The sequence below is a fragment of the Haliotis cracherodii genome, unplaced genomic scaffold (genome assembly GCF_022045235.1).
Source record: "Haliotis cracherodii isolate W230 unplaced genomic scaffold, xgHalCrac1.p SCAF_2, whole genome shotgun sequence".
Taxonomy (NCBI): domain Eukaryota; kingdom Metazoa; phylum Mollusca; class Gastropoda; order Lepetellida; family Haliotidae; genus Haliotis; species Haliotis cracherodii.
Window position 1 is genome coordinate 71242103 of NW_027266275.1, and position 26996 is coordinate 71269098.

Below are 26996 nucleotides of genomic sequence, written 5' to 3' on the forward strand. Positions count from 1 at the left end.
GTGAATCATTCTCTGCGTGAGACTTAGCTAATTTCTGTGTTCCTTTAAGAAAGTGAATGATTCTCTGCGTGAGACTTAGCTAATTTCTTTGTTACTTTAAGAAAGTGAATGATTCTCTGCGTGAGACTTAACTAATTTCTGTGTTCCTTTAGGAAAGTGAATGATTCTCTGCGTGAGACTTCGCTAATTTCTTTGTTACTTTAAGAAAGTGAATGATTCTTTGTGTGAGGATGAGCTGTAAATGAGATCAATGCAATTAGTGTGTAGATGTAAAAAAAAGATGAACTACATTGCCATTTTTGTAAAATGGCATAACCAGGGAATTTGAACGTGGAATGAAATGAAAAACATGGCAAAACAACCAGGGTGGCATACTAACGAGGGCGTCACAACCAGGGAGGGCTGTGCATTAAAGGTCAGCCCTGCTTCAGAGACTGCGCCATGAGGATCAGGCACACATCACCTGTAGCCTGACGTAATACATGCACAAGTGTGAAAGAAGAAAATCTATAAACTGATACAGCTCAGTAAGCAACTAAAATAAGGGAACATGTGTCCCTAGAGCACAAACATTTCATTAATACTGGCGACAGACCCATATAGCATATCCGACGAGATGTGTCCTACTTGACAGAGAACAATGCGCGGCGATGTCTGCACCACGAGTGTGATTCCTCCTCAGTGATGTGCTGAGAGTGTCTCCTCCCTGAAGGAGCCACATCCGACTCAAAGGTTGCCACTTCATCCCAACGCCCACTGCTACAACGACGACACAAAGTCTATGTGGCGATGACGAATCGGCTTATCGAACTATCGAACTGGCAATTGTCCGTCAATGACATGGTAGAATATGGTGAATTAACATCGATGCCGCCCTACGGATCAAGTCCTGTTCAAGTTTATATCAGAATAAAATTAAAAAACCTCATAATTAACCAAGCAGCAGAACTTCGTGGTCTGGTAAACATGTTCAATGATACCAAGGGCATCGATATCATAGCACGGGAGCAGTAATTATCAAACTGTCACAGTACTATTGCAATAGTTGTTTGTATCTCTGCTGCAACAGTATCGGGAATTTGTTTGTTTTCACAGTACTATTGCAATAGTTGTTTGTATCTCCGCTGGAATAGTATCGGGAATATGTTTGTTTTCACAGTACTATTGCAATAGTTGTTTGTATCTCCGCTGGAATAGTATCGGGAATATGTTTGTTTTCACAGTACAATTGCAATAGTTGTTTGTATCTCTGCTGCAATAGTATCGGGAATATGTTTGTTTTCACAGTACTATTGCAATAGTTGTTTCTATCTCTGTATATATAATACTGCAGTATACATGTCCTTGATGTATACTACATTAAATTACGTCGTATGGCTCTTGCTCCGAACAGCACAAGCCATCATTTACAGCCATATCTACCTGTAAATAAGAGGCGCTACATCAGTGTACGTATGAGTGGAGAAATGTGATATTAGTGTCATGTCCGATCTCGCACGCACTGTTGACGGCTGCTATTTTATGACGCATCCTTGAGCATGTGGGGTCAAGGGTCAGTGAAAATCTGATCTCCCATAAACACTGAGCATGTCTCTATGTCAGTCAGCCATGCTCCTGTGCAGTCTCGTGAGTATATGTTTTCCTGCATGTATAACTTATATTTCCATTACAATTTGTTTTAATTGTGCCGACATGAAACTAGGAGGGATGTTATGTTATTGTATATCGTTATAGCTCTCCTCCGCAATCCTTCCAGGGGTATCCGCCCCACAAGGCAGCGCCTTCCTCCGACAATATTCTACTCCCGGTAGTGTATTGTCTCAATATAAAACTTCAACGCCATAGATTAACCAGTTTCGACTATCAGCTGAAACAGATTTCATTTGGCAAAACAAAGCAACATAACGGTGATAAATATATAAATGCGCCACTGAAAATCACTGATGAAACCAGGTATCCGCGAAAACATGTTCTGCCCTACCGGTAACACCCGCCACTCATTTTTGTATAAGAAGTAGCAACTTGCATAAAAAAGTAAGAGTTTGTTACGCATTAAAGACAAGCGACCTCTCTTGTTCGTGAATACCCCCCCCCCCCCCCCCCCGACCACACACACCCCTTTTGAAAACCAAATGTAGTATCTGTAGGATCGCCTGTTACAATTCTTGAGGGATGACTTACTCTAAAATGTGTCTAATCACTCAAACAGTGTGAACAGTCACTTCCATTCCATTTTATATTTATATATATATATGCTAATTACCCCCGGCCTCCCGTTTGCCCAGTGTCCATTGCCTATCCCTTATCTTTGATAAGTACTTGCTTTCATACTATCAGCGCTAATAACTGTAAAGTGTTGGCTTTCATTGTCTATTGCTAATCACCTATCAGCGCCAATCATCTGTTGGCTTCCCTTGTTAGTTTCTACCCTTTGTTATTTTCCACCTTTTGTTATCTTATTAATTTTGTTGTCCTAACATGTACATATATATGCTCTCTGCCTCATGGCATTCTTCACCCGATGAGCATATACTCCGAAACGTTGTGTTCCTCATATATATATTTCAATATTTCATTTACGTATTCAATTCCAAACAGTACTGTACACATCAACTTGTAGTCATGTATTTTACATTATACAACGGCTATATGGACGGTGTAACAAGAATTCGCGTCTGGTTTGAAAGCAAGGATAATGGCAAACATCATTTTTTGTTTCTTGAACATTTTGGTGTATCGAAACACATATTATTTAAAAGGGATATACAAATCTTTAGGTGTCTTTTCAGGTAACTAATTTCAACTCTTGTTTCCTGAATAAAATATTATGTAAACCACATTAGCTTCCACTTGCTGGAATGTGGGGCATGGTCAATATCAAATATTCATGACAATGAAAAACTAGACATTACTTATGATATGTAATGCCAGGTGTTATCTATAAATACTCATCTCGTAAAGAACCATTGTTTTAAAAGTATACTGAACCGCAAAAGAAACGTCACCACGGATAGATATATGAGAAACCTTATTTGTCCAAACACTGTAAACATACTTTGAGAGATATCAAAAAGATGAAACTTGGCAAAACTGATCATCAAGGATGAAATTAAAGTATCAAATGTTCTTAAAGTGAAACACAACACTAGTCTCTGAGAAAATGGCATCACAAGTCAGTATCTCGTGTGTCCGCCATATGCATTGATGACTGCCGTGCAACGTCGTCACATTGAATGGATTAGGCGGTTGATGAAGGCCATAGGCACTTGAGCCCACACTCTGAGGAACGCCTGACGCAGTTCAGCTGCAGTTGACGGCCTTGGTCGGACGTCATTCAACCGTCTTTGAATCTCGTCCCACAGGTGCTCAATGGGATTTCAATCGGGACTGAGGTCAGGCCACTGTATGGTTCTGATGCCATTCTGCTGGAGGAAGTCTCTTGTTGCTCTCGCAGTGTGGGCACGGGCGTTATAATGCTGAAACTCGTGGTTGCGGCGACGTGCCAAATTAGGTATGGCGTGTGGTCTTGGCGTGTGACTTGATCAATGTACCGAGCTGCTATGACACCATTGCCTCTCCCTGGATCGATGTTCTGGAAGCACACAGGGCCGACCTTCTGTGCAAGACCAATTCCACCCCACACCATGATGCTTAGACCACCCCACGAGTCTCTCTCAACAACACAAGCATCTGAATAACGTTCCCCACGGCGTCGCCAGACTCTGCCATCTGCTGTTAAGATACAGTAACGGCTCTCGTCTGAGAAGGGGACTCTTCTCCACTGCTGGTGGCGCCAATGCTGGTACTGTGTTGCCCACTGAAGACGTGATGTCAGAATGGGTTCTCGGTGTGGCCTGTGACAATGGAGGTGTCTGCTCGTCAATCGTCGACGCACGGTGTCCGCACTAATGTGTCGCTGGTGTGTCCCCATGGTCTGTCGAGCAGTTTCCGCAGCAGTAACAACGCGATCTTTAAGATGCTGTCGCACAATCTGACGATCCTGACGTCCGGTTGTGACCCTTGGTCTTCCACTACGTGGTCGGTCATCTGTAGTGTTGGTGAGCTGATACCGTTGCTGGAGCTGTATACGGTCCTTACGTGGACTTGAAATGCATTGGCTACTTGCCGGGCGGTTTGTCCAGCTTGCAATCGTCCAAGGGCTTGTTGTCGCTGATTTCCTGTCAATCTTGGCATGTGGTAGCAATTCAATAACAAATGAATGTTATCCGATCTGGGAGGATTTATAGGGCAAGAAATGGGGGAACGCATGTGCATTTCAATTTGCACGGAACTCACGTACATCGGGTTACCATGGCCGTTGTCGTGTTTGGGCGATCGGTTTTATTGTCATGTGCTTTGTTTTTTTATCATCAAATTTCACTTTTCCGGACAAGGTAATGTTAAATTTTAGACACTTTGACAAAAATTACCCAGATATTTAAATGACAACTTTTCATGCAATGTTACTTGGGGTGACGTTTCTTTTGCGGTTCAGTATATTTAACGTCAATTTTCGAGAATAGCCAGCCTCAATTTTCCAAATGCAAAATAACGGCGAAACCGTAAGCTCTTAGAACTGTTGTCTGCGAGCTGGGACCTTGTCAATATCCCTGGGTGAAATGTATGCAAAGTAGAAGCATCAACAGAGTATTGACATGTGTCATTCAAGCAGCACGCACACCCAACGTCACCAACCACATACGCCTGCAAAAAATCTATACATAAACATACCAGAACGTACCAGAACGTACCAGAACATACAATCAAACATAAACATTTGAAATAGTAAGGGAGATTTGAGCCCGGGGAATCATTTGGGCCGATGGTGGAGTGTTCTAAGCTTAGGGGGTGGGTTCAAGTCACTCTAGAGTGACCTAAACTGGAGAATGTGTTGGGCCTCCTACGTTGTGGTCAAGTTAACACTGGAACCGCCCCGAATGATACATGTGTTGAAGCTTTAAGGGCATCACATGATGAGTGTGTCATTATCTCACATGGCGAGTGTGTGCCATTATCTCACATGGCGAGTGTGTGTCATTATCTTACATGGCAAGTTAGCCATTAAATCACATGGAGAGTGTGTGCCATTATCTCACGTGGCGAATGTGTGTCATTATCTTACATGGCGAGTTAGCCATTATCTCACATGGAGAGTGTGTGCCATTATCTTACATGGCAAGTTAGCCATTATCTTACATGGCGAGTGTGTGCCATTATCTCACATAGCGAGTGTGTGCCATTATCTCACATAGCGAGTATGTGCCATTATCTCATATGGCGAGTGTGTCATTATCTCACATGGCGAGTGTGTGCCATTATCTCATATGGCGAGTGTGTGCCATTATCTCACATGGCGAGTGTGTGTCATTATCTCACATGGCGAATGTGTGCCATTATCTAACATGGCGAATATGTGCCATAATCTCAAATGGCGAGTGTGTGCCATTATCTTACATAGCGAGTGTGTGCCATTATCTCACATGGCGAGTGTGTGCCATTATCTCACATGGCGAGTATGTGCCATTATCTTACATAGCGAGTGTGTGCCATTATCTCACATGGCGAGTGTGTGCCATTATCTTACATGGCGAGTTAGCCATTATCTCACATGGCGAGTGTGTGTCATTATCTCACATGGCGAGTGTGTGCCATTATCTCACATGGCGAATGTGTGCCATTATCTAACATGGCGAATATGTGCCATAATCTCAAATGGCGAGTGTGTGCCATTATCTCACATGGCAAATGTGTGCCATTATCTCACATGGCGAGTGTGCCATTATCTTACATGGCGAATATGTGCCATTATCCCACATAGCGAGTGTGTCATTATCTCACATAGCGAGTGTGTGCCATTATATCATATGGCGAATATGTGCCATTAGTGTGTCATTATCCTCAAATGGCGATTGTGTGCCATTATCTCAAATGGCGAGTATGTGCCATCATCTCACATGGTGAGTGTGTGCCATTATCTCACATGGCGAATATGTGCCATTATCTCACATGGCGAATATGTGCCATTATCTCACATGGCGAGTGTGTGCCATTATCTTACATGGCGAGTATGTGCCATTATCGTACATGGCAAGTTAGCCATTATCTTACATAGCGAGTGTGTGCCATTATCTCACATGGCGAGTGTGTGCCATTATCTTACATAGCGAGTGTGTGCCATTATCTCACATAGCGAGTATGTGCCATTATCTCACATGGCGAGTGTGTGCCATTATCTCACATGGCGAGTATGTGCCATTATCTTACATAGCGAGTGTGTGCCATTATCTCACATGGCGAGTGTGTGCCATTATCTTACATGGCGAGTTAGCCATTATCTCACATGGCGAGTGTGTGTCATTATCTCACATGGCGAGTGTGTGCCATTATCTCACATGGCAAATGTGTGCCATTATCTCACATGGCGAGTGTGCCATTATCTTACATGGCGAATATGTGCCATTATCCCACATAGCGAGTGTGTCATTATCTCAAATGGCGAGTGTGTGCCATTATCTCATATGGCGAGTGTGTGCCATTATCTCATATGGCGACTGTGTGCCATTATCGCACATGATGAGTGTGTCATTTTCTCACATGGCGAGTGTGCCATTATCTCACATGATGAGTGTGCCATTTTCTCACTTGGCGAGCTTGCCATTATCTTTCACGGTGAGTGTGCAATTATCTCACATGATGAGTGTGCGTCATTATATCACATGATGAGTGTGCCATTATCACACATTGCGAGTTTGACATTATCTAACATGGCGAGCGTGTGCTAATATCTCACATGGCGAGTATGTGCCATTATCTCACATGGCGAGTATGTGCCATTATCTCACATGGCGAGTGTGTGTCATTATCTCACATAGCGAGTGTGTGCCATTATATCACATGGCGAATATGTGCCATTAGTGTGTCATTATCCTCAAATGGCGATTGTCCCATTTTCTCACATGGCGAGTGTGTGCCATTATCTCACACGGGGAGTATGTCTACAGCCTGCGTAACCTCATGGCGATTGTGCAATTATCTCACATGATTATATCACATGATGAGAGTGCGTCATTATATCACATGATGAGTGTGCCATTATCTCACATGATGAGTGTGTGCCATTATCTCAATGATGACTATGTACCATTATCTTAAGTGGCGAGTGTGTGCCATTATCTCAAATGGCGGGTATGTGCCACCATCTCACATGGCGAGTATGTGCCATTATCTCACATGGCGAGTATGTGCCATTATCTCACATGGGGAGTGTGTGCCATTATCTCACATAATGAGTGTGTGTAATTATCTCAATGGTGACTATGTGCCATTATCTCATATGGCGAGTGTGTGTCATTATCTCATATGGCGAGTGTGTGCCATTATCTCACATGAGGAGTGTGTCATTTTCTCACATGGCGAGTGTGCCATTATCTCATATGGCGAGTATGTGCCATTATCTCACATGATGAGTGTGCCATTTTCTCACATGGCGAGTGTGCCATTATCTCACTTGGCGAGCGTGCCATTATCTCACATGATGAGTGTGCGTCATTATATCACATGATGAGTGTGCCATTATCACACATTGCGAGTGTGACATTATCTAACATGGCGAGCGTATGCTAATATCTCACATGGCGAGTATGTGCCATTATCTCACATGGGGAGTGTGTGCCATTATCTCACATAATGAGTGTGTGTAATTATATCAATGGTGACTATGTGCCATTATCTCATATGGCGAGTGTGTGTCATTATCTCATATGGCGAGTGTGTGCCATTATCTCACATGAGGAGTGTGTCATTTTCTCACATGGCGAGTGTGCCATTATCTCATATGGCGAGTATGTGCCATTATCTCACATGATGAGTGTGCCATTTTCTCACATGGCGAGTGTGCCATTATCTCACTTGGCGAGCGTGCCATTATCTCACATGATGAGTGTGCGTCATTATATCACATGATGAGTGTGCCATTATCACACATTGCGAGTGTGACATTATCTAACATGGCGAGCGTATGCTAATATCTCACATGGCGAGTGTGTGCCATTATCTCACATAGCGAGTATGTGCCATTATCTCACATAGCGAGTATGTGCCATTATCTCACATAGCGAGTATGTGCCATTATCTCATATGGCGAGTGTGTCATTATCTCACATGGCGAGTGTGTGCCATTATCTCATATGGCGAGTGTGTGCCATTATCTCACACGGCGAGTGTGTGCCATCATCTCACATGGCGAGTGTGCCATTATTTCATATGGCGAGTGTGTGTCATTATCTCATATGGCGAGTGTGTGCCATTATCTCATATGGCGAGTGTGTGCCATTATCTCACATGGCGAGTGTGTGCCATTATCTCACATGATGAGTGTGACATTTTCTCACATGGCGAGTGTGCCATTATCTCACATAATGAGTGTGCCACTTTCTCACATGGCGAGTGTGCCATTTTCTCACATGGCGAGTGTGCCATTATCTCACTTGGCGACTGTGTGCCATTATCTCACATGGCAAATATATGCTATTATCTCACATGGCGAGTGTGTGTCATTATCTCACATGGCAAGTGTGCTATTACCTCACATGATGAGTGTGTCATTATCTCATATGGCGAATGTGTGTTTATTCTACCTGCAGTGACTAGTCGTTTATTTCTTAAATGAAGTAAACTTTACGGGAAACAAGCACTTTTTGCATTAATTTCACTCTCGCATTAATTTTAAGATTTACAGTAATATCTTCTGGTCTCTAAACGTTCTGTCGAAACTGTCAGATTCGATGGTCATATGATAAACGTGTACAGCCTGCGTAACCACCTACAGTAAAGGAAGCCTTCGAACGATACCCAAAGGCTGCAGGACGTAAAACAACATGTGACCTAAATACGTTACAATGGATTTGCCTTTCTGCACACGACACCAGTTTATAACTTTCTGGCGTCTGTGAAGAAAAATAAACAATGATGCCTAAAAAAGGACGGTAAAGCATCGTTGTACGATTAAGCAGCGCTAATATTGAGTTTTCGATAACTACCTTTAAGCTGACACGCCGTGGTATAATCAGCATATTATAGAAAACGGAAGTAAGCCAAACCCATTCACTCGCTCGAATTATGAGAAATATGCGAAGAGCAAAGACCTCAGCGACCTGACCCTTGACACTTCCTCGTCACACTGCTTCGTTCATACACGTTAAAGGACCACATTCACTGGGAACTAGCACATACAATAGTTGTGGAGTTATCAGTGTATCAGCAACTAATTGGCACCTCCCTCCACCCGACTCAAGTATCCGGGGTAACTGTCACCTCCTTCCACCCGAATCAAGTACCCGGGGTACAACTTTGTCGTTTTTTGTGTGTGTTTTGTCTGGGATCTCATGATTTCGCGAAAATTAAAACATCTAAGGGCCGGCAACTCCCCATACTGGATGTAGATTACCCTGCGGGTATCTGACAGACCAAAAGTGACACCGGACACTCAAAATGCAGCATTTCACCCTAATTAAACCCTGTTTGGGATGGGGGTCCAGTGTGGAGAAATTGGCATGTCCCCGGTACGAGATGAACCGGTGAATTCAGTCAGCGCCCTCTTGAATCTTAAAAGATGCAACTTAGACTGAGAGTAGAGTTTTGGGGTCCGTTTGAACCATTTCAACCAATACCCCAAATTATCATCGATAACTGATGTTGATTCAATGGCGACATTTCAACATCATGACAACTTTCAGATCCAACCCATAATCACTCTTATTTCAATGTTGAAGATCGGCGTTGATTCAACATTCATTCAACATTGTCGTGGCCGCTGGGTCTCTGATCAATCTCATTAAAATCAGATCTTAGTTCTTGCTACAAATAAAAAAAGGTCTGAGGACATCCCATTACGGGTCAGGTCAGACCGACCGTTCGCGAACTTTAACCGACCAATGGAATGACTAACAAGAAGTCGACAATAGCCAATCAGAATTCAACTGAATCGAGCTTTATGGCACGAGTTTCAAACTGGCGACTACGCTTCGAAACATTTTGACATATACTCAATTAAAAAACAAAAAATGAACAAAAGAACATTCTGGAATGGCTAATAGGTGGCCTTGATTGTATGAATACAGACATAAAACCCATAAATGTCGTTCGGAATACCCTGTGTGTGTTTTTTTCGAGGTTGCATGATCAAAAATCACATCCCAACTGTCACGTTCATGATCTGATAAGCGATGCTCTTATTGTCAGATGAAAGGTCGTTTCAACATGACCCGCAATGGGATGTCCTCAGATCTTTGTTTGGCAGTAGCGAGAACTAAAATCTGATTTTAATGAGATTGGTCTCTGATGGGAAAGGGAAGTCAGGTGTTCAGTGAGCATTCCGTCCTGTGGAAGTAATCCCCTCATAACACTTATTGTCTGTATTATCATCTGTGAACAGAATTGGCTATACTCAAAATAACAGGTAACCAATGTGTGGCATGCTGTCATGGTGCTTCACTTTGTAGCATGGTTGCGCTGTTTTTCCTTGGAAGTTACCTGTACTATAACTCCCGATACGCCACCAAGAGGTGGAGCTACTGATATTGTGCCACGGGGCGTGTCTGTACATATTGGAGTGGCAGACCGTCAGGTGACCGAACGTGACATGGGAACCTTTGCAGCCAAGCCACTTCTTACAGACCCGGGGACAGAACCCGTAACCTGCATGGAGCCTGGGCCTACTTGGACAAAACCATCTTAGATTATCGTAAGCCTATGCTAAAGTATGGGAGTTACGATCATCTTAGCGCTAAGATCGCTTTGTGCAAGTGGGCCCAGGAACGAATATTTAAACCTCGCTACTGATTGAGCCTTCAGCAACCCACTAACGGGATCGGGTAGTCACGCTCGCTCGTTATTAGATTAAATTAGGGCTGCTGGTCGAAACAGGAGGCAGGTGTGGACGCCATATGATGATGAAGTTGTAATCAGGTGATGGGAAGGAAACCATAAAGCTTAGTCCTCCCCCCTTGAGAGTTGAGGCTTAACAATACAAGTGAACTTCAGCCAAAAGGGAAATCTTGGCAATGTATGTGTCTCATATGGTTGAAGACCACTTAATGTAACAAAATGTGCAAACTGGCAAGTATTTAGATAGAATAAATTAAATGTATTCAAATATATGTTAATATGAAAAAGAGTGATATCCTTTCTATAAAATCAGCGTTTAATTAAAATAACATCATTTATCAGTCGTTTAATTGTAGACAAATGAATATTTTGTGTACGGTGGCACTAATCACCCATATTTGGATAAATAAACTGATTACTATGATCTTGATACGCGTTCGTACAATAAGCAATAATCCTAATTGTCAGTCTTCAACGAGCGTCTTTGATTCAAAGGACTGGGAAAACATCTTTGTTGAATGGGTTTCGGGTTTATAAACCTTTTGTGACGTAACATTATTGTGTGAGAAGGGTCTGTAAATGCGAATGTTCCTGCTGTGTTGTGGTGATGAGGTCCCTGCTGTGTTGTGGTGATGAGGTCCTGGTGTGTGGTGATGAGGTCCTGCTGTGTTGTGGTGATGAGGTCCCTGCTGTGTTGTGGTGATGAGGTCCTGCTGTGTTGTGGTGATGAGGTCCTGGTGTGTGGTGATGAGGTCCTGGTGTGTGGTGATGAGGTCCTGCTGTGTTGTGGTGATGAGGTCCCTGCTGTGTTGTGGTGATGAGGTCCTGGTGTGTGGTGATGAGGTCCCTGCTTTGTTGTTGTGATGAGGTCCCTGCTGTGTTGTGGTGATGAGGTCCTGGTGTGTGGTGATGAGGTCCTGCTGTGTTGTGGTGATGAGGTCCCTGCAACCCATGCTTGCCGTAAAATGCGACAATGCATGCCGTAAAAGGCGACTAACGGGATCGGGTGGTCAGGCTCGCTGACTTGGTTGATGCATGCCATCAATCCCAATTTTATTTATCACTGTATTGTCTGGTCCAGACACGATCATTTACAGACCAAACAACAAACCAATCAACCAACGGTATCATCAACGGTGACAAATTGTATCTTCAACCTTAGATTTGTTTGTTTGTTGTTTAACGCCGCACTCAGCAACATCAGGCTATATGACGGCAGACTGTAAATAATCGAGTCCAGACAATCCAGTGATTGACATCATGAGTATCTATCTACACAATTTGGATACTATGACAATTACCGAATCAGCGATCCTGAACACCCAATCCCGTTAGTCGCCTCTTACGACAAGCGTGCTCCAACCTTAGAGTGACCAGACGAAGCAACAACTACAAATTTCTTTGATGTGTTTCAGGTATCGCTGTATCTCCTGTCAACGGCCCACGCTGGTGGAGGTGAGTGTTGGAGTGGAGCAGGGGGGATGCTCTACTCTAAGGGAGGCTGACCTACTGTGAGGGAGGCTGCCCTACTCTAAGGGAGGCTGACCTACTGTGAGGGAGGCTGCCCTACTCTAAGGGAGGCTGACCAACTGTGAGGGAGGCTGCCCTACTCTAAGGGAGGCTGACCTACTGTGAGGGAGGCTGCCCTACTCTAAGGGAGGCTGACCTACTGTGAGGGAGGCTGCCCTACTCTAAGGGAGGCTGACCTACTGTAAGGGAGGCTGCCCTACTCTAAGGGAGGCTGACCTACTGTAAGGGAGGACGACCTACTGTAGCCCCCTTAAGGCAGCTGAGCCCAATATGTCCATTGGAGGACACTTACAACAACATGGCGAAAATTACGAGGAAACTGATTTAAAGCACTTAATTACCTATTAGAATTATCCAAAAGAATCCAGAAGCTATTTATCTCTCTCTTGCTACCAGAGCGTAAGAAACAATGACTTCAAAGACATAGGAATGACGTCATACCCATAGATGTTTCTGTCCATATTCAGGGAACATTGGTAGCACAGTTTCCTGTGTCCAAGATGCGGTTCTCTCATGAGCCTTGACCTGCTTCATTGCCGTGTCCTTTGATGTCACCATCACTTTTGATCTACACGTTTATTCCCTGCATCTATTTAGTCCTATACGCACGGGAGCATGTTGTGTTCATGTCGTCAGTATGCTGGGTTCACATCAATGATGTGTTTGTCCCACAGGTCCGTGCAGGCAGATGTATAACGAAACCACGGGATCCTTGGAGTCTGCCAACTTCCCCGACTTCTACGATGACTTCAGCGACTGTCAGTACTTTATCCAACCTCGGCTAAGCTCCGCTTCCATCATCAAGGTGGTACCTGAGACGTTTGACCTCGAGGGAGGGTACGACCTCTTGGAGGTAAGGGGGTTAACACCAGGCAGCACCTCAGTCTAGTAAACACGTATGTGCTACAATCTCAGAGAGCTTGAATCATCAATGAGGCGGTTTATCAATAGAGCCTTCCTCTTAGTAACATGATAAATTCATCTGTCTCGCTCGTGTATCATGCCAGTATATTATAGTTGCGTTGTTTGTGGGCAGGTTCGTGAGGGGGGAAGACACGGCAGGTACGTCGGGCACTTCACCGGCTCAGTCATGCCCATCCTCTACGGCAAGGCATTCTGGCTGAGATTCACGAGCGACTTCAGCAATGCCAAGAAAGGTTTTCGATTCACCTGGAGCGGTAAGCGTAACATTTATCTCGAGTTTGCAATCATTTGTCCATGCATTATACTGGTGAGAGAGGTGTCTATCCAGTATGTTGGTTAGTGAGGTGTCTATGCTTTGTTGGCGAGTGAAATTTCTATGCTTTATGTTGGCGAGTTAGAAATCTTTCCTTTATGTTGGTGAGAGAGATGTCTATGTATTAAGATGGCAACAGAGATATCTATGCATTATGTTGTGAGTGAGGTGTCTATGCATTATGTTGGTGAGTAGTCCATGCATTATGTTTGCGAATGAGGAGTCCATGCATTATGTTGGCGAGGCGTCTATGCATTATGTTGGTGAGTGAGGTGTCTCTGCATTATGTTGGTGAGAAAGGTGTCTATGCATTATGTTGTGAGTGAAATGTCCATGCATTATGTTGGTGAGTGAGATGTCCATACATTATGTTGGTGAGTAGGGTGTCTATGCATTGTGTTGGTGGGGTGTCTATGCACTATGTTGGTGAGGTAGGTTGATAATGCATTATGTTGGTGAGTGAGATGTCCGTACATTATGTTGGTGAGTGAGATGTCCATACATTATGTTGGAAAGGGAGGTGTTGATGCATTATGGTGGTGAGTGACGTGTCTATGCATCATGCTGGCGTGTGAAATGTCCATGCATTATGTTGGAGAGTGAGGTGTCTGTGCATTATGTTGGTGAGTGAGGTGACTATTCCCTATGTTGGTGAGGGAGATGTCCATGCATTATGTTAGTGAGTGAGGTGTCCATGCATTATGCTGGTGAGTGAGGTGTCTATGCATTTTGTTAGTGAGTGAGGTGTCTATGCATTATGTTGTGAGTGAAATGTCCATGCATTATGTTGCCGACTGAGGTGTCTATGCATTATGTTGGTGAGTAAGGTGTCTATGCATTGTTTTGGTGGGGTGTCTATGCACTATGTTGGCGAGTGAGGTTGTTATGCATTTTGTTGGTGAGTGAGGTGTCTTTGCATAATGTTGACGAGTGAGATGTCCATGCATTATGTTGGTGAGTGAGATGTCCATACATTATGTTGGAGAGTGAGATGTCTATCCATTATGTTCTGAGTTAAGTGTCCATGCATTATGTTGGTGAGTGAGGTGTCCATGCATTATGCTGGTGAGGTGTCTATGCATTATGTTCTGAGTGAGGTGTTTATGCATTATATTGGTGAGGTGTCTGTGTATTATGTTCTGTATGGAGTGTCCATTCATTATGTTGGTGAGAGAGGTGTCTTTGCATTATGTTGGTGAGTGTTGGGTGAAAGTGATCATGCAGTGCATGACTGTTGCAGTGGTGTCGGAAGGCGTGAGGCTTGTGAACGGCACAGGGGGTCTGGAGGGGCGTGTTGAGTTTTACCACGCCGGGAGGTGGGGCACCATCTGTGACGACTCCTGGGACCCCGCTGAAGCGTACGTCGTTTGCGCGATGATGGGATTCAAGTGAGTGCTGAGCTCCTTTTTTTCGCAACTGGTGCACCTGGGTCTAAGTACTTGCAAATATATCCAGGCAATAGCAGTGTTCAGGAAATGTCCTTATATGCCCTATACTGAGATCTAGTTTGAGGGTAACAGAAACATTTCTTGAGCAAGATTGATAAGAAATTAAACTTCATTGTCCACCGATCCAATGGCTAGACAAGCGCACTCTTTTACGTCATTCACATTATAGGGATCCCGAGGCGCTGAAATTTACACAGGCACATTTTGGACGCGGAGCTGACCCTATTTGGTTGGACAATACACAATGTTACACAAACATGACGTCTTTAGCACAATGTCGCACTGAGAGCTGGGGGCAACACAACTGTAATCACGGGGAGGACTCGGGAGCCAGATGTACAGGTGAGCTTTTACACTAGCTATATCACAACTGCAGCTATTTATTCAGGTGAGCTATCACACCGTAGCTGTACAACACCTTCTATCTCACACCTGTAGCCAGTTGTTCAGATGAACAATTCCACTGTAGCTATATCACACCTGTAGCCAGTTGCTCAGGTGAGCTATTATACCGGTTATGGGTATAACAACACACCTGTAGCCAGTTGTTCAGGTGAGCTATTACACTGTAGCTATATCACACCTGTAGCCAGGTGTACAGATGAGCTATTACACTGTAGCTATATCACACCTGTAGCCAGGTGTACAGATGAGCTATTACACTGTAGCTATATCCCACCCGTAGCCAAGTGTACAGATGAGCTAATACACCGTCCATGGTTATTACAACACACCCGTAGCCAGTAGTTCGGGTGAACTATTACACTGTAGCTATATCACACCCGTAGCCAGGTATATACAGGTTAGCTATTACACTGTAGCTATATCACACCCGTAGCCAAGTGTACAGATGAGCTATTACACCGTCCATGGTTATTACAACACACCTGTAGCCAGATTTTCAGGTGAGCTATTACACTGTAGCTATATCACACCTGTAGCCAGGTGTACAGGTGAGCTATTACATTGTAGCTATATCACACCTGTAGCCAGGTGTACAGGTGTCCCCGCAAACACAGGCAGCCATATCCCCAAGGCGTTAACCGTTCATCTTAACTGGCAGTCCCACTGTCATCCTCACTTTCTATGAATTGCAGATGCTCTGAGAACTATAAGACGGCTCGTCGAAAAAAGAACGAGTTTCCCTAAAGGTAAGCCAGTTTACAAAGTAGATCTAATTGTCTTTCAATTGTCAAGTACCTAGCTCGTGGAGTGATGTATATTGTCTATCACAAACCGTCAAGTACCTAGCTCGTGGAGTGATGTAAATTGTCTATGACAAACCGTCAAGTACCTAGCTCGTGGAGTGATGTATATTGTCTATGACAAACCGTCAAGTACCTAGCTCGTTGAGTGATGTATATTGTCCATGACAAACCCTTAAGTACCTAGCTAGTGGGGGTGCATAATGTCTGTGACAAGCTGACAAGCATCTAGCTTGTGGATAGTTGTATCTTATCTGTTTGTTTGATTGTTGTTTAACGCCGTACTCGGCAATATTCCAGCTATATGACGGCGGTCTGAAAATAATCGAGTCTGGACCAGACAATCCAGTGATTGACATCATGAGCATTGGTCCACGCAATTGGGATCGATGACCTGCATCAAGCAAGTCAGTCTGATCACCCGATCCCTTTAGTTGCCTCTTTCGACAAGCATAGTCGCATTTAACGGCAAGAATGATTTGCTGAAGACCTATTGTACCCCGGATGTACACGGGTCGTATTGTATCTGTGGTCAGGTTGCAGCGGCTGGTTCACCAACACCACGGGCACCCTGACCTCGCCCCAGTTTCCCCTCTACCCCAACTTCGCCCAGTGCCAGTACGCCATCAGCCCTCCAGCGTCCAACTCCATCATACGGCTGCAGTTCACAATTTTCGACCTGCAAGAAGGATTTGATTTTCTTGAGGTAACACATCATGGCTATTTTCATTTTCTACCTGCTGACACGAAAACTAGAACTATTTATATATACTACATACACAGAAAACAGACTGGGGGATGTAGTTCCAAATGTCAACGAAAGATTCGCCCAACTGACCTATTCATTACCGACAAATTCTCGTCCTGTCGTAGGCTTTGTTCCATCTCATCCCAGACATGGGGGAGAGGTCTGGAGAAATATCCAGCCTTGGCAGTACAGCAATGTTATGCCGCCTGAAGAATTCAACACGTGCAACATGTGGGCGGGCATTATCCTGCTGCGACACATATACACACAGGGCAGAACATGATGTCGCCCCGGTAGCGTGCTCATTCAAATTGCCATTAACATTGAGGGGTTGTGTTCTCCTATGAGTTTACACCCTAGCATGACTATCGGAGCTGTCCAGATTAAAACTGGTCTCATCTGTGAACAGTATACTGTCCCAGACTTGTTCTCTGATTGACTACACCAATTTGGGTGTGCCTGACGGTGACGTGGAAGCAAAATAGGGCGTATCGCTTGTGTAAGAGTTATCATTCTATGGTTAAACAAAAGTGTTTTATGAGCACCTGATACATAACCAATCACTGTGTGCTGTTCACATTAACATAAACACGTGTGCAGGTAGTATCGCACTCCAAACAAACACGCAAACGTCAAAACTGTGCGCCGTTCATGACCATGCACATACACATTGTGAATCACGACCTTAAGTCGAGGAGATGTCTTCAAGAATATGCATTAATAGATGCATTAAATAATTCCAGAATATAAAATATATTTTTATGGACTTTATATGAAGCGCAGTTACTTTTTATCCGCCAGCATGACTCATTGGGCGGGAGCTGGATTTCTTTTGGTATGGTACATATGCCTTTTTGAAACATGGGGAGGGGTACATGAACACACACACACGTACCTTCACAAACACAAACTCACACACCACACTGGATCTTTCACCGCATGCAACAGCTTTGCAATTCTCCTTTAGTAATCTGCACGTGTGATTGGTGTAGGTGCGGGAAGACGGTCCGACGGGAGCTTTTCTAGGACGGTTTAGCGGCCAGCATCTGCCACCGGTGATATACGCCAAGAAGCTGTGGCTGTCCTTCACCTCGGACGCTTCTCTCGGAAAGAAGGGCTTCTTAGCCTCATGGGACGGTGAGCCAATATTGTGAATACCATGCGATAAATTAGGGAAACGTACTTTGCAATTAATGGAAGTTGTTGACAAACATGGGGTGAACGATTCCGGCAGTGGGCAGTATCGGTCGCTTCCAGGGATAGGGTCGGTGTCCGTTCCTTCCAGTAATGGGGACATGCGTTTGTACTTCAATGTATACCTTTTCAGAGTCGTCGAATGGAGTCCGTCTAAGGAATGGTACAGACGTAAGCGAAGGACGTGTTGAAATCTACCGCCAGGGGGAGTGGGGTACCATCTGTGACGACTCCTGGGACAGGATGGAGGCCTTGGTCGTGTGTCGGATGCTGGGCTACGTGTGAGTCAGTTGGCACAGTATATAACCAGGCGTGCGAGACGGTATTATTTAAATGGGTTATCATATGAATAATAACTGAAAAATAACTGGTGTAAGTTTTGTAAGTGAAGATATCTTGGTTCAATTGTGTACATACATTTCGCGACTTTTCTACCACAGTGATGGAGAAAATGTGAACGCAACGTCTTTGCCTGGAGGAGCGTTTGGTCCGGGAGCCGGGAACATAGTCTTTGATGAGATGAGTTGTATCGGCGTTGAAGATAATCTCCACGAATGTTCATCTTCTGAGGATCACAACTGCAACCACTTCGAGGACGCAACAGCCAGATGCATCAGTAAGGAACACGTAGGAGTGAGAAACGTAGTAGTAGATGCATCAGTTACGAACATGGAGGAGTGAGATACGTAGAAGTAGATGCATCAGTTACGAACAGGGAGGAGTGAGATACGTAGAAGTAGATGCATCAGTTACGAACAGGGAGGAGTGAGATACGTAGTAGTAGATGCATCAGTTACGAACAGGGAGGAGTGAGATACGTAGTAGTAGATGCATCAGTAAGGAACATGTAGGAGTGAGATACGTAGTAGTAGATGCATCTGTTACGAACAGGGAGGAGTGAGATACGTAGAAGTAGATGCATCAGTTACGAACATGGAGGAGTGAGATATGTAGTAGTAGATGCATCAGTTACGAACAGGGAGGAGTGAGATACGTAGTAGTAGATGCATCAGTAAGGAACACGGAGGAGTTAGATACGTAGTAGTAGATGCATGAGTTAGGAACATAGAGGAGTGAGATACGTAGTAGTAGATGCATCAGTAAGGAACACGGAGGAGTGAGATACGAAGTAGTAGAAAAACATAAGTTACGAACACGGAGGGGTGAGACACGTAGAAGTAGATGCATCAGTAAGGAACATAGAGTAGTGAGATACGTAGTAGTAGATGCATCAGTAAGGAACATAGAGGAGTGAGATACGTAGTAGTAGATGCATATGTAAGGAACACGGAGGGGTGAGATACGTAGTAGTAGATGCATCAGTAAGGAGCACGGAGGAGTAAGATACGTAGTAGTAGATGCATCAGTAAGGAACATGGAGGAGTGAGATACGTAGTAGTAGATGCATCAGTAAGGAACACGTAGAAGTGAGATACGTAGAAGTAGATGCATCAGATAGGAACACAGAGGAGTGAGATATGTAGTAGTAGATGCATCAGTTAGGAAGACAGAGGAGTGAGATATGTAGTAGTAGATGCATTAGTTAGGAACATAGAGGAGTGAGATATGTAGTAGTACATGCATCAGTAAGGAACACGGAGGAGTGAGATACCAAGTAGTAGATGCATTAGTTAGGAACATAGAGGAGTGAGATACGTAGTAGTAGATGCATCAGTAAGGAACACGGAGGAGTGAGATACGAAGTAGTAGAAAAACATAAGTTACGAACACGGAGGGGTGAGACACGTAGAAGTAGATGCATCAGTAAGGAACATAGAGTAGTGAGATACGTAGTAGTAGATGCATCAGTAAGGAACATAGAGGAGTGAGATACGTAGTAGTAGATGCATATGTAAGGAACACGGAGGGGTGAGATACGTAGTAGTAGATGCATCAGTAAGGAGCACGGAGGAGTAAGATACGTAGTAGTAGATGCATCAGTAAGGAACATGGAGGAGTGAGATACGTAGTAGTAGATGCATCAGTTAGGAAGACAGAGAAGTGAGATATGTAGTAGTAGATGCATTAGTTAGGAACATAGAGGAGTGAGATACGTAGTAGTAGATGTATTAGTTAGGAAGACAGAGGAGTGAGATATGTAGTATTAGATGCATTAGTTAGGAACATAGAGGAGTGAGATACGTAGTAGTAGATGCATCAGTTAGGAACACGGAGGAGTGAGATATGTAGTAGTAGATGCATCAGTTAGGAACACGGAGGAGTGAGATACGTAGTAGTAGATGCATCTGTTACGAACATGGAGGAGTGAGATACGTAGAAGTAGATGCATCAGTTAGGAACACGGAGGAGTGAGATACGTAGTAGTAGATGCATTAGTTAGGGACACGGAGGAGTGAGATACGTAGTAGTAGATGCTTCAGTAAGGAACATATAGGAGTTAGATACGTAGTAGTAGATGCATCAGTTACGAACAGGGAGGAGTGAGATACGTAGTAGTAGATGCATCTGTTACGAACAGGGAGGAGTGAGATACGTAGAAGTAGAAGCATCAGTTACGAACATAGAGGAGTGAGATACGTAGTAGTAGATGCATCTGTTACGAACAGGGAGGAGTGAGATACGTAGAAGTAGAAGCATCAGTTACGAACATAGAGGAGTGAGATACGTAGTAGTAGATGCATCTGTTACGAACAGGGAGGAGTGAGATACGTAGAAGTAGATGCATCTGTTACGAACAGGGAGGAGTGAGATACGTAGAAGTAGATGCATCTGTTACGAACAGGGAGGAGTGAGATACGTAGAAGTAGAAGCATCAGTTACGAACAGGGAGGAGTGAGATACGTAGAAGTAGATGCATCTGTTACGAACAGGGAGCAGTGAGATACGTAGAAGTAGATGCATCTGTTACGAACAGGGAGGAGTGAGATACGTAGAAGTAGAAGCATCTGTTACGAACAGGGAGGAGTGAGATACGTAGAAGTAGATGCATCTGTTACGAACAGGGAGGAGTGAGATACGTAGAAGTAGATGCATCTGTTACGAACATAGAGGAGTGAGATACGTAGAAGTAGATGCATCTGTTACGAACATAGAGGAGTGAGATACGTAGAAGTAGATGCATCTGTTACGAACAGGGAGGAGTGAGATATGTAGTAGTAGATGCATCAGTTAGGGACACGGAGGAGTGAGATACGTAGTAGTAGATGCTTCAGTAAGGAACATATAGGAGTTAGATACGTAGTAGTAGATGCATCAGTAAGGTACATGGAGGAGTGAGATATGTTGGAGGTAGTACGCACACACACACACACACACACACACACACACACACACACACACACAACGTTGCTATGTAAGGGGAATGATCTTTAAACCCCATTTCACCACATCACCACATCACCACACCATCTGACGCCACGAGAGTAATAGAAATAGCACGCATGTATCTATTCCGGTGCGTGCACCACTGTTACTATATCCTGTTATGAAGTAGAAATAGTCTTCTCTCTTGACATGAACACTTCGTCGATGTTAACGAGAATCAAAACATCGAATACAACAATTACAATATTCAGCTGTAAGTACGATAAGCTGAGATATCCATGTTCAAGTACAAGACTTTGCCTATTTACATAACTGGGTGAAATGAACTCGTAATATACTTTTCCTGGTTAGAATGACAATCCAATGCCCCTAATGTACACCTATAACTTGAAATCCTTCGTTCCTTAAATTTCCTTTAATTACAGGCAAAACTCCCATGTCCCCGTCTGCCATGGACAACAGTACCTTCATCCAACGTAAGTACCTCTCTTGTATCATTTTTGCAGGTTTTGGTTGAGATTAGTTTCAGCGCTTCAATGTATACATTTCTTTCTCTGGAATGGGGAACCAAATATTTTCTTTTGAGACCAACAGCAAATTATTTTTTATTGATCTCTTCAATACCTTTCCCTGATTTCTGCTGGTATCTGCAGAAATATGACGATCTCTCTAAATGCTTTACCCTCATGTTTCTGCTGGTATCTGCAGAAATTATGATGATCTCTCTAAATGCTTTACCCTCATGTTTCGGCTGGTATCTTCAGAAATTATGACGATGTCTCTAAATGCTTTACCCTCATGTTTCGGCTGGTATCTGCAGAAATTATGACGATCTCTCTAAATGCTTTACCCTCATATTTCTGCTGGTATCTGCAGAAATTATGACGATCTCTCTTTAATGCTTTACCCTCATGTTTCTGCTGGTATCTGCAGAAATTATGACGATCTCTCTAAATGCATTACCCCTATGATTCTGCTGGTATCTGCAGAAATTATGACGATCTCTCTAAATGCATTACCCCTATGATTCTGCTGGTACCTGCAGAGAGTATGGTGGAGGCTGTGACTGTCACGTGTGACTCGCTGACAATGACAGTGACAATCAGTCTCTCCCAAATTGATGACATCTATCCCCAACTGGCGGAGGGAACAGAATACTTATCGCTCGCCACTGACAACTGTGTTGGGAACATAAAGAACAACACCATCGTCTTCAACACCGACATCACAGACTGCGGGATGGTGTCCTTGGTAATTTGGTTCCTTAGATAAAGTCAAAAAGATTGATTCGTATGAATCGAATCCCGTACAAACTATGTATCGAATTATAAAATCACCCGTCGCAACGTAAACTGATATAAATAAAATATGAACGTGAAAATAGGTTCTTGATCCAAACTTTCCACCTGTAGGTAACATGTAGGAGTTACTATTACATACTCTGCCATAGTCATTTGACGTCAAATTTAACTCGACTCGGATGCAAAATCATATCGATCTGTTTCTTCTCTCAGCAAAACCAAGAATACATCGTCTACCGGAACAGACTGGTATCCCACCCGAACACCTCCGCCGACACTGGCAACTCCACCATCTCACGTGGCTTTAACGCAGTTATCATCCCCATCACGTGCTCGCTGGCCAAACGGGTGAGTCTGACCGCCCGCATGATCAGCTACTTGAAGACACGGAAGAGCACCACTGTCCGCGGTTATGGGAACTTCACTGCTCAGCTGAACTTCTACAAAGACTTGACGTTCAACCGGCAGATCTATGACTACCCGATGTACGTGGAGCTAGGACAAGAGGTGTACGTGGAGGCCCGCATACTGACCCGGGACAAGAATCTGAAGGTCGTGCTGTACGACTGTCAGGCAACACCAGGCAACTCTACAGATACTGGAATATACACTCTCATTTCTAAAAGGTAGGTACCTCTCGCCTCTAGTTGTACCAAGACACTTATTACTAGATACCTTCTGTCTACCTGCCACACACCTTCATCACTAGATACCTGCCGTCTACCTGCCACGACACACTCACCGCCAGTAACACAATCATCACTAGTAACGCAATTATCACTGTAAACACCATCATTACTAATAATACAACCATCACTAATAACAATCATCACTGATAACACAATCATCACTAATAATACAACATCATCATAACACAATCACCACTTATAACACAATCATCACCAATAACACAATCATCAGCAAGAACACAATCACCTCTAGTAACACAATCATCAATGAAACACAATCATCACTAAAAACACAATCATCACTAATAACACAACCATCACTAATAACACAATCAAAACTAACAATACAACCATCACTAATAACACAATCATCACCAATAACACAATCACCACTAGTAACACAATCACCCCTAATAACACAATCATCACTAATAACACAATCATCACTAATAATACAACCATCACTAACAACACAATCATCACTAATAACACAATCAATAATCTCTAGTAACATACTAATCATTTGCTTTGTGATCTGTTCGCCAGATGCACAATTGACAGTTCAACGATGATGATGACTTCTCCCAACGCCACTGCGGCTAGATTCCACTTCAAGACGTTCCAGTTCCTCCAGGTGGAGGGTGAGGTCTTCATCAAGTGTGCCCTACTGGTGTGCAACGTCACGGACAAGTCCCAACTCTGTAGTCCTGCATGTTCCAGCAGTGACCGCCAGAGACGCAGCGCCGACAAAGTTCATTTTGTGGACGTCATGCAGGGGCCACTGATATTGAAGAGCAAGGCTCAACCAGGTATCTATAGGCAGTCGTAACCAGCAAGTCATACTTACCAACGACACATACTGACCAGGTCACTGTACTGTAGGCGGCCGCCAACGACACATACTGACCAGGTCACTGTACTGTAGGCGGCCGCCAACGACACACACTGACCAGGTCACTGTACTGTAGGCCGCCGCCAACGACACATACTGGCGTAGTAAATGGGCTTACAAAAGGTGTTCCAGTTCCTTTGTTGGGTTGTCAATATTTTTAAACATAACAGGAATGTCAAACTTGTCCTCCAGCGAATGTGTAGTTGAAGAACTGCAAAACTGCTAATTGTCCCAGGAAATATTCTTGACTTCTTTTATTGTGCCGTGGATTTTCAAATAATCTGGAATGACATATTTTTGATATAACATATATATGATTTCTTGTGTTCCAGTCCACAAGCCTCCCAGCACAATCCATGTGGGAGCTATCATTGCCACGTGTGTCGTCGTTGCGGTCGTTGTCATCGCAATCACGCTGTTTATGGTTTCACGGAAGAAGAAGGTCACGTCGTTCACAAATCAAGTATACAACGACTACGACAACCACAATGACATGGTGTCGATGATGCAAATGACACCCCCACCTCAAGTTAGGGATTGATGAGGAAACCGACAAACATCTTAGTATAGTCTGTCCTCACCTCGACCTACGTGTATCGCATCTCGCTGTACATTTACTTACAAAGCCGAGCATCTCGGTATGTTCATCAGGACATAAAAAGACGCTCTTGTATGATATTGACTCTATATATAGTTCTCCGGGATTCAGTGATTAAACTTGGGGTAGTGATTACCTGGCGCACTGCATACCTAAAATTAATGTTTACCTGGCACACTGTTTACCTTAAAGTAATTTACCTTGTGCATTGCTTACCTTCAAGTAATTTACCTGGCGCACTGCTTACCTCAAAGTAACTTACCTGGCGCACTGCTTACCTTAAAGTAATTTACCTGGCGCACTGCTTACCTTAACGTACCTTACCTTGCGTACTGATAACCTTAAAGTAATTTACCTGGCATACTGCTTATCTTAAGGTAGTGCTTATCTGTCGCACTGCTTATCTTAAAGTAATTTTCCTGGCGCACTGCTTACCCTAACGTAATTTACCTGGCGCACTGCTTACCTTAAAGTAATTTACCTTGCATACAGCTTATCTTAAGGTAGTGTTTATCTGGCGCACTGCTTATGTTAAGGTAGTGTTTACCTTGTGCTCTGGTTACCTTAAAGTAATTTATCTGGCGCACTGCTAACCTCAACGTAATTTACCTGGCGCACTGCTTACCTGAAAGTACCTTACCTTGCGCACTGCTTACCTTAAAGTAATTTATCTGGCGTACTGCTTACCTTAACGTAATTTACCTTGCGTACTGCTTACCTAAACGTAATTTACCTGGTATACTGCTTTTCTTAAGGTAGTGTTTATCTGGCGCACTGCTTATCTTAAGGTAGTGTTTACCTTGTGCACTGCTTACCTTGAAGTTATTTCTCTGGCAGACTGCTTACCTTAACGTAATTTACCTGGCGTACTGCTTACCTTAAAGTAATTTACCTGGCGTACTGCTTACCTTAAAGTAATTTACCTGGCGAAATGCTTACCTTCAAGTAATTTACATGGTATACTGCTTATCAAGTCAGAAGCAATCCTATGCGCGTGTAAAATATTGAAACGTGTTCCTCAAAAGGGGCAAAAGTGTGTGATGGTGTTTTGGTATATATAACATTATGTGTTTTGCTGACGCTTGAATAAACATATAAAATACCCCACGACTTATGAACTTTTGTACTGTCATTACTTCATCTCTTCTTATGTAGGAAGATATACTCTAGCACTGCCACCAGCCTCAACTGTACCTATATAGGTAGACAGATCACACCCACGCCTTGCCAAGTGGCGTTATGTGACTAAGTGTAGATGCGTTTAGTATTGTTATGTAACTTGGTGTAGCTGGTGTTAAGTAGTGTTATGTAACTTGGTGTAGCTGGTGTTAAGTGGTGTTATGTAACTTGGTATAGATAGTGTTAAATGGTGTTTTGTAACTTGATGTAGATAGTGTTAAATGGTGTTTTGTAACTTGGTGTAGATGGTGTTATGTTTTGCTATGTTACTTGGTGTAGATGGTGTTAAATGGTGGTATGTAACTTGATGTAGATAGTGTTAAGTGGTGTTTTGTAACTTGATGTAGATAGTGTTAAATGGTGCTTTGTAACTTGGTGTAGATGGTGTTATGTTTTGCTATGTAACTTGGTGTAGCTGGTGTTAAGTAGTATTATGTAACTGGTTGTATATGGTGTTAAGTAGTGTTGTGTAACTTTGTGTAGCTGATGTTAAGTGGTGTTATGTAACTTGGTGTAGCTGGTGTTAAGTGGTGTTTTGTAACTTGGCGTAGCTGGTGTTAGGTGGTGTTATGTAACTTGGTGAAGGTGGTGTTAAGTAGTGTTATGTAACTTGGTGTAGCTCATGTTAAGTGGTATTATGTAACTGGTTGTAGCTGGTGTTAAGTGGTGTTTTGTAACCTGGTGTAGATGGTGTTAAGTAGTGTTATGTCTCTTGGTTGAGATGGTGTTAAGTGTTGTTATGTAACTTGGTGTAGATGTTATGTAACTTGGTGTAGATGCTGTTAAGTAGTATTATGTAACATGAT

The 26996-nt window shown here is 43.5% G+C and overlaps 1 protein-coding gene across 1 annotated transcript; it reads left to right on the forward strand.

The window, feature by feature from the left end:
* Positions 1-1540: 1540 nt before the first annotated feature.
* LOC139468453 (scavenger receptor cysteine-rich domain-containing protein DMBT1-like) lies at positions 1541-26114 on the forward strand. Its single transcript, XM_071250419.1, has 16 exons — positions 1541-1626; positions 12300-12339; positions 13089-13267; positions 13451-13592; positions 14892-15039; positions 15269-15441; positions 16197-16250; positions 16841-17010; positions 18045-18189; positions 18380-18527; positions 18687-18862; positions 21957-22007; positions 22577-22782; positions 23046-23458; positions 24068-24330; positions 24746-26114. The coding sequence occupies exons 1-16, from the start codon at positions 1588-1590 to the stop codon at positions 24952-24954; spliced, it is 2556 nt and encodes an 851-aa protein (XP_071106520.1). The 5' UTR covers positions 1541-1587; the 3' UTR covers positions 24955-26114.
* Positions 26115-26996: the final 882 nt, after the last annotated feature.